Source organism: Acyrthosiphon pisum, chromosome A1 (genome assembly GCF_005508785.2).
Source record: "Acyrthosiphon pisum isolate AL4f chromosome A1, pea_aphid_22Mar2018_4r6ur, whole genome shotgun sequence".
Classification (NCBI taxonomy): Eukaryota; Metazoa; Arthropoda; class Insecta; order Hemiptera; family Aphididae; genus Acyrthosiphon; species Acyrthosiphon pisum.
The window spans coordinates 33,686,396-33,696,120 of NC_042494.1; the positions used below are offsets into that span (position 1 = coordinate 33,686,396).

Below are 9,725 nucleotides of genomic sequence, written 5' to 3' on the forward strand. Positions count from 1 at the left end.
GCCGAGCTGATTAAAGCGTTGTTGCGACGCACACGGCGCCGGTTCGATGCCGACCGCGGGTGGCATTTTTTTCGGGCAAGTCACGGTGTCCAGAGAAAAGTGCTGCCATCCCCCACCCGGGTATGGCAGATACTACGGGGCCGCATTTCACTAAAGACTGAAATTGCATTCCCGATCGAGCTACACATATTATTTTTTGTCACACCTCTGCGTTCATCGATCACCTCGAGTTGGCAAAGGTGAGGCAAAGGTCCTACCCACGGAAAATATGGGAGATAGATCCTCATTAACCTTTTAGTTTTTGAGCACAGAAAAGAATATTTGTTTTACAAAGTGTGCTTTTTTTAAAAATATTGTTTAGTAATAGCTTGATCCTCTCTCCGTAAAGATATATTTGAATTATGTCACCTAAACCTTGCTTATAATTCATCATATATAATATGTTAAATATGTATATTATATATGTTTTTTAACATATTTAAGTAGGTTGTAGGTATTTCATGAATTAATAAAATAAAATTATATAGTGCACTATACAGAGATATTCTATGCAACAACCAGACCATTCTACGAAAACCATTTCATGAAGGAAAATTGTTTGCTCGTCATGCAGGGAGGTTATAATAAGAATATAATACGTAGCCCACGATGTAGATAACCTTAAGTTTATGTTTTATAAGGACCACGGTGATATCGTGATATAGTTTTCAGTGTGGCCCCAATAACTTATTCGAGAGGTGGTAACATTTTTTTTTATCCCCAATGATTTTTTGAAAGCATACAGTATACAATTTATAGATACATTTATCTGGTTAAGTCTCAAAATAAATTAATGTGACTTTCTGGTAAACTTTTCCTTGGTGGGCAGTCGAAAATTTTAAAATGTTCTCAATTTTAATGAATTTTGTTAAAGTTTTAACTTTAGACCCACATTAAAAATAATGTACATATTGTGGACCTGTGTCCAACTTGACCAAAAGAGAAAATTATTTATTGACGATATTTAAAAATAAAAATGTTAAAAGAGTCAATATATTTTGAATATCTTGTAGGAAATATCTTGTAAGGAAAATGTTCATATATTATATAAAAATATTGTTAAAATATAAAGTTTTTACGGTTATTCATTTTTGAGTTACAACAGAAAAACATAATCGATTTTGTCGATAACTGGTTTTGTGAGAAAATTACTTTTATACCAGCTATTTGTTAATTTTATTTTTCGACCGTCGAATGCTTGACGTGTTACTCATAAAATTTTTCTTGGGTGTATTGCTCAGCACTAACACTAACGAAACATGGAATCAATGATGAGTGTGTTGACCTAAAGTCTAAAGATAATACAATTTAGAATATGCGTTTTATTTTAGACCTACGATTCGTGTTCACATATATTGTGTTTTACATAGGTTTTTAGCATTAGAATCTATAAAAAGATAGTTAACCAAGTTAATTTCTTGTGTGAATTTATTATGATAAAATAATTAATTCTTGGGAAAGTTCCATTTATATACATAATATTGTTGTATCTGTAGAACAATTCGGTTTTAACGTGTTATAAGGTCTGAAAAATAATCGAGTTAAAACAATTGTGCCAACAATATCCATGAAAAGTCTGATAAGAAAACGCAATTATTTTGGACAAACGCCATGTTTTATAATATTATCAAAAATTATTTTATTGTGCATTTTATTTTATATGTTTTATTTTTTTTATCAGTTTTGGACGTTGACGCATTTGAACGTTTGCTGGGTCCATGCATGAACATAATGCAACGGAACATCGAGGACTACGAAAATCAACTGGTGAAAATCTTTGGCTCCAAGCAAAACATGACTGATGTCCGATGAATGGTTAATATTTGACCTGTCGCTACGATTGTGTTGTACATTCATTGACCATTTGTAGTTGTATTTTTTTCTTATCCTAACAATGTTTGGTAAATCATTATTTATTATTTTTCTTAATTTACCATTATAGTTAATATTATATATGAATATAATTTAAACTTTAGATACAGTTTCATAATACAAACAATTACAATCAAATAAATTGACATCACTTTTTGTATACATAACGTGTATATAATATAATATATAATAATTATATTGATATGATAATCTATTTGAACAACTACATCATAACCTAAGATATAAACGACTGTATTACTTCAATTTTATTGTGCGCTTTGATATGAATGTTAGTTGCGTGATGGCGTGTATATTATGTAATACGAAGATGATTAATAATAATATACCTAAGAGCTGTATTTTTAGTCGTACATTTTAGGTTTCAAAATAATATAATACTATGATAAATACTATTGTTACTTCGCGGTGTTATTATAATCACGAGGAATGATGAACACGATTTGGTTTTTCGATTTACTTTGTTCAAATGTCTATCTGGGGTAAAGTTTTCTATTCTTTATATAATATAATAATAATTACAATACAGTACGAGAGTATTTGATTATTAGGATTTAAGCAGATTCTATCTCATCTCGACCAATAAACTTTACTTAAGGTTAACTTTATTTAATTGTTAGGTCGTTTGATAATAAGATCAACACATACGTTGCCGAATCGTTTCTCTTTTATATTACACAATAAAAACGTATGCCGTATCCGATTGATTGGGCGCTGAGTAGTTAAAATAACTTTGGGGTTCGGGGAAAGCACACAACCCCCCTACAAACTATATGTTATAATGTAATTCTTCTCCAGTGCAGAAATTAAGTTATTTATTATTTTTTTAACCCAAAATGCTTGTCGCGATAGTCACAGCTTTCAATTCGTTTTTATTTATTTTTTCCTAGTAACGAACCACAAAAACTCTACTCTCGAACGTAATTTCCCATCGTACAACCATTGCGTACCTATATGGCCAAATGTAACGCCACTACATTAGTCTTTGTGCTACTCACTCACTGTTAAACGGATATTGTGTAATTCAATTATAAATATGTATGCCTCGCTTTTTTCTTTTTAATATTTAAAAACGTTCGGTAACGGAATGAATCTAAGATGACTGTCCTGTAAAAACCTTGTTAGAGAGAAAATGCTGTTTTAAAAATTGTAACCATGTACCAAAACACCCATAGCCATAATCAACTAACCCCAATAATATTATTTTATTTAAGATGGTAGGTGATTAAAATTTAACAAAGATAGCCATATAATAATATATACTACCTATGAAGACTTAATGTAGATGTTTAATTCATACTGTTTTAGAGTCACAATTATTATGATTAATAATAATAATAATAATAATAATAATAATAATAATAAAAATATAATAATAATGTTTTATATAATATACAGTATCCGGGTGCAATAAATGTATAGGTTTTACATTTATCTTTACATTTTTATTTATAGGTAACCCAATATTTTGTTTTTGTTTTGTGTTTTTGTTTGTTTTTATTTTGTATTACTCTAGTTGTTATTTGACACACCCATCGTATTAGGCACGTACAATATTTTACCGTATTAATTGTTTTTTTCCATCGTATTAGTGAAATAATATTGTAGTCATTGATTTAGTTATAAAGTTTTGTTTATATATATTGTTTTTTTTTTTTTATGGTGGTTGCGATTAATTATTATGTTATTATGTGAGCCTTTTTATCTTCCTAGAGTATTATTATTTATTACCATGTGTTATTTTTATTTTGTTTTAGTGAATATTATTAAAATGCAAAGTTTATTATAGGCTATTCCAGTACGATAAATAATATTTAATAATAATAATAATAAAATTGTATTTACCATTTTTTAAGTAATAATTAAATATAATATTGAAAACTGCACAACTGTTGGTCGTTTCATGTTTCACCGTAACTGTACAAAATCCAAGTAATCCTATCCAAGTACAACATTATTATGCGTACGGCATGATGAATGATGATGTACGTATACCTACAGTATATATTATTTTGTCAATATAATATTCGTCTCCCGTCTGATAATAATAATAATAATTATATATCTATATATATATATATATTATATATTATGTAAGTACCTAATAGGGAAGAATCGCGAACGTGTTTCCGTCCGTCATTAACCCATATCGATGTAGGTTCTCTATTATACTTCTATATAGTATATTATATATTCAACAATATACATATACATATCTACTTGCCCTAGTTCATAATATTATGTTCCTACCTGAAACCTGCGCTGCTATATTTGCCGCGTGCGCCGATCATGAGAGGGATGTCCTCCCGGACATCATCGTCGTTGATGACAATAATTAATTGTGTGTGCGTGTGTGTATTCGTTAGGTTAAGTTAGGTAGGTACACGCCCTCGAGGAAAAAATCTACCCCGTTGGAATAATGTTATGTTGTATAATAATATGCTCGTCGAAGTTTACACTGTATAGACATATTATGGGGACGCGTATAAACATTTAGCCTGTCCTTCGTATTCAATTATTAAATTTTAATCCATTACGTAGGTACATATTGCCTCATACCTAATTCCTTCTCACGTCTTGTATACCCTCTAAAGACGTAGGTACCTATACGACAACATGTTATCGCCACTATCTTATTATGTTGCAGGCGTATAGGGTAATTCATTAATAACTTGCATTTCACTAATTTCCCATGTTTTCTGTTTAAATGTTTGCAACAAACACCTATCTGTTATACAGTTTGTCGTAGTTTTAGGTACCTACTTACCTATATGTATTATGTTTTTGCCAAAAATCTGATTCTTCCATTTGTTTATCATATTTAGTAGTATACATGTATTTAAGTACCTATCTTTGATTTGATAACCAGATGCAGAATATTTTTCCATACATTTATTTTGGATGCATAAATATTAAATAAATATCGAATATTGGACAAATTAATTTTTAACATCTAAAATTTACTTTTTAGATGACAGTGTATAGTGGACAACAGTAATTTAATAAAAATATATCGGTTTGGAAGGCAGTAATAAATTGATGGAACAAATAAAAACTAAATTTGTTATATTTTCCATCAATAAGCATTTGTTTAATGTATACTACGCTTACATACTTAAATGTTGTAACGATTAGCGAATTAAAAAACGAGATAGGTAGACCACTAGACAGAGAAAAATCTAAGAAGTAAAAATAACGACGGACAGTAATCGGGATTTGTTTTATACCCCGACGGAAGGCGATAAACAATAAAACAATCATTATTAGAATATCGTTATCTAAAAAAAATTCCATTGGAAACAGTGCTTTTAACTAATAATTTCACTGTATGACCAGTCCAGAGATTCTAAAATAGTAATAATGAGACCCCTTTATTATTACCTATCGAATATTATATCGTATTTTTTAATTAATCAGTTATATTTATGTTATTTAAAGTAATATAATTATTAATTTAAAATTGTTTATTGCATTTTTCAAAATTCATTCTCAGATACTAAACATCTAAATTACAGATATTTTTAATTCAGTCTCTTGATGTCTTAACTGGTTTAAGATAATATTTTTAGGTTCACCGGTCAGCTTATGTCTATATAATATGGTCGCAAGTGGTTGCAGATGGTACATAACTTTTTATTATTTAATTTTCAATACAATACAAAAATATTAACCGTCAACGACGCACGGTATAATAATCTCTAGTAGGTATGGCGTGATGTTATATTATTATATGTGTTGACTTTAGCTATAATCAACGTCTTGGAAAAAAAACCCAGAACACCACTTCCCTTACAGAGTACATACGCCACTCAACATAATATAAACACCGTGCGTCGCGTAAGTATGTATATGTACCTACCTTATTGTAATATTATTGCGTAGGTAGTAGCCGTAACACTTGCAGGATTCGCCCCTACCCATGGACCCTCGTACCTTTATGTACGGAGTCCGAAAACGACCCATTGCGCGCCGACGACGTCTTAAAATCCGCAATAATAACAATATTCTCGGTGATATTTGCGCGGAGTTTATGCCAAGGCGAGTCGAGCCCCCGCATTAATGCAGTTTAATATTATGTATATTATAATGATATTTTGCAGAGCTGGGGCAATGGCGTCGTCCGGGGCGAGTGCAAAAAACGAAACGTAACTTGTACTTGAGTAGTGATATATTATGAAGGTGGAGAGCCGACAACAATATTAAAACGGCAAATTTTTTCAGGCGTGATGTTATCGTATAAAGCGTAGTCGTTTGACATAGTACTGCAGTTGTAGATGTATATATATAAGTATTATAGTACCTCGACACCGAGTAATTGCAATTGCATCTTTTTTATTAATATACAGGGTGAAATTTGGGTGATTCTTACATAATCAATCTGCTAACCTGTCTTGGAAATTACAACAAATGGAAAAAAATTTTTTTTGAATTTTAAGAACGAACACGCTTGCGTAATCATAGAAATACGTGAAATGGTGTGTTTATAGAAGTATAAATCTTAAATAAGCAGGTAGGTAATTAAAAAAAAAAACGTTTTTCCTACGATAGTGCCTGTTTCAGGATAAAGAAAAATGATCCTGTATATTATAATATTATACATGTGATACATAACTAATGTCTTCCGGAGTGTGCGTTTTAAGATGTTTCGACTCTCGAGTGATGTTCTTTTATTCTGCAGGCAGCAATGTCGCGTGTAGTATATACCTCCTCGAAAGTTTCCGTTTGTAATTTCTTGCGTGAAAAGAAAGCACGAACCTTTTACCGGCGTCGCCTCCGCCACCGCCACAGCGCCACCACCACCATCGACTTCGCCGTCGTAATGGAAGTGTTTAAACGACGACAAAGTAAGTACTCATACAGTGTGTGAGTGTAAGTGTGTGTGTGTTTGAGTGAGTATATATAGTAGTACCTACTACCCGATAGTATTCTGTATTAGTAATAAATAATAACATAATATAATACACATTTTAATATACGTTATAGTTTATACGATTGATCATGTTTTCGGTAACACTAAATTATTCGACTGAAATCAATTTAAAATGTTTAGGTCTCCCAGAACAAGCTCGCGCAATTAGACCGTTATTTTTATAATTATAGCAATATATTATATACTTATTTTTTTGAAATAATTTTCTAAAATAGGTATAATAATGATGATGACTAGAGTTCATAATAATTTCTAAAACTTTAAACTATAGCGCTCAATTTCCAAATTAATAATCATACAAGTTTAAATCATAAAAAAATATAATATTTATACTACCTAGTACCTATATAGGTACACGAGAAACAAAGAATTAACATCAATAATTGATTAAAAATACTTAAATTAATGAAAATTAACAAAAATAAATTGGAATGCACAAATACTGACAATAATTCGTTTCGTTAGGTCTTTCCGGTATAATTATGATTGATTCTAATTAAAATACATATCCCTGAAATTCTTTATATTATATTAAATTAAAATATATATATATATTATAAATAAATAATAATAATAATATACTGATCTATTTTTAATGTGGATCTTTGGTCATTATAATTCATCATTTCTACGTACTTTCTATATTTTTATTAATTTTTTATTCATTCTACACCTTCAACTAAGCTGGTTATATTATTTAGCTTGTCTTTATACATATTATATATTTATAAATATAAATTATAAAATTTAAAACACACTTGTTTGTGGGTTAATGGTTAATGGGTTATGGGTAGGTACTACCTATGTATAATACAACATTACTGTTATAGTGTTATGTACAACTGCTGTACTACTTGTAATATTATATTATTATTAAATGTACATGGTAGGTGCATCATGTATGTATCATAATATTTGAATATAGTTGTCGGATATGGCAAAGCGAGCATCGCACAGAAACGCATATATTTTATTTTGTTGCACAGGTAAGTATATGTAGGGCAAATGAAAAAAAAAATGATTAAATACCGAGTCTTGTAATAAAAATAAACAATAATGACAGATATTACTTATTGCAAACGTTACAACCTGGGCGTAGTAAATTTACTTGTTTTTTTGTTTTTGTTATCATATTCTGCATTATATATAGTTACAGCTAAAAATGCATGTTGGCGGATATATTATTGCTATATTTTCGATTCCTCTGAATTCTCGAAAATAGCTTCCTACGCAAACCTACATGTATATACTATAATAATATGATGATGTATCAACGTCGAAGATCAATCGATAGACATTCTATATGCGAATTGTAAACAACATTTTACTGTTATACCTACATACTGCCGCCGAAGCACGGGTCCCAACGGTGGTGTTTTTCATCGTCAATAACTTACTTTCTTACTCGTTTTATTCCTTCGAAAGCTCAGTTCTGCCTTCTGCAAATCATATTACCGCTCCATAGTATTGCGTTATTATAGTATGTCCCATTTATTAACTTTTCTTTTTGTTCGGCGAATTATTTATGTCAATACAAACTAACGTAAAACAATTAATATTATTTGTTATTAAAATTTAACTGTTGTTTTCATTAATTGCATTTCAATAAATTGTCACGCAAACTTTTCAAATACAGCCTATACTTTCATTATACCGATATGTTAAGTGGAATTTTATGGGAGTTATTACTGTTTAAAATAAAATAAAAAACCAAATCGCTAACAATAATGTGCAGTATTCACCTTTTGGTTGCTCAAAGGTCTTTAAAAAATTTGTTGTTTTCTACAGGTATGTTTTATTATCTCCGGGAAGATGAACACAGTTTTAGATACTGAATGAAGCAATGGAATGTGTACATGGTGGTTTTGCAATGATGTGTGTTTATTTTTTTATCGAGTTATTATGTTGTATCTGATTAAAACTTTTCGACATCACGAGTCCATACACAACTATAAAATTTTCTAAATATTTTGATTCATTTTCAGCTATTTTTACCACAATCTTATTTATGTGGTTTTAAGATCAAGGAATGATCCTGGAGGATTGGACCAAGGCTCTTTCAGAGCTCACATCACACACATACATAATTTACATTTTTAAATAATTACTTAATCCAATAATTTAATTCTATAGGTAGGTAGGTAATTAAATAAACTTAGAAAATGGAAGTAAAAAAAATATTAGAAGATTTATGAAATGAATATTATTTAAACTTGAACACAATGACAGCTTAAAACTTTCGTATTGTATATTTTTATCAGATTAATAAATAAGTCGAGTAGGTACCTAATCTAATCTAACTTAACGGCTAACATACCTACCAATAACTTAAGCAGCAGAACAACTGATTGACTTTGAGGAAAGCTAATTCATTTAAATATAAAAATAACATTAATTAGTTCTTTATTCTATTCAGTTCGACGATTGATAGTAGATATGCGGCTAAATGCAATTAAAATTTGCAAATCATAATATGCACATTATTTTAATACTATACATTGCCCATATGAACTCTGCAAGCATGAAGTGTCTGTGTCAGCAATTATAATTTATAACTATATAATATAATATTATTGTTATTATGATTAAATCGGTGCACCGTCCAAAATTTGTAATAATATAATAATATTATAGTCCTTCGCGTCATCGCAGCAGCCCATAAACAACTTATCAGCTCTCGCCAACTGGTACACACACGATTACAATTCATATAAATATAATATTTTGTAAATGTTCATACTGTATAACGTCGATGGCGTCGATATTAATATTATTCCCATAGTTCGATCGTGAATTCGGCTCTAATATCCCAGGTTTTATAATATATGAAATAAATAAATAAATACCTGCCCCTAGCGTAGCGATT

General features: G+C 30.0%; 1 protein-coding gene across 2 annotated transcripts in view; it reads left to right on the top strand.

Moving 5' to 3' along the window:
* LOC100168644 (cAMP-dependent protein kinase type II regulatory subunit) overlaps window positions 1-3,064 on the top strand; it is a 17,953-nt gene extending 14,889 nt beyond the window's left edge. For both annotated transcript variants that reach the window (XM_001944838.5, XM_016804217.2), the window contains one exon: window positions 1,721-3,064. In XM_001944838.5, coding sequence (XP_001944873.1) covers window positions 1,721-1,851 — 131 coding nt within the window. In that variant the 3' untranslated portion in view covers window positions 1,852-3,064. The remainder of the gene's footprint in view (window positions 1-1,720) is intronic.
* Window positions 3,065-9,725: the final 6,661 nt, after the last annotated feature.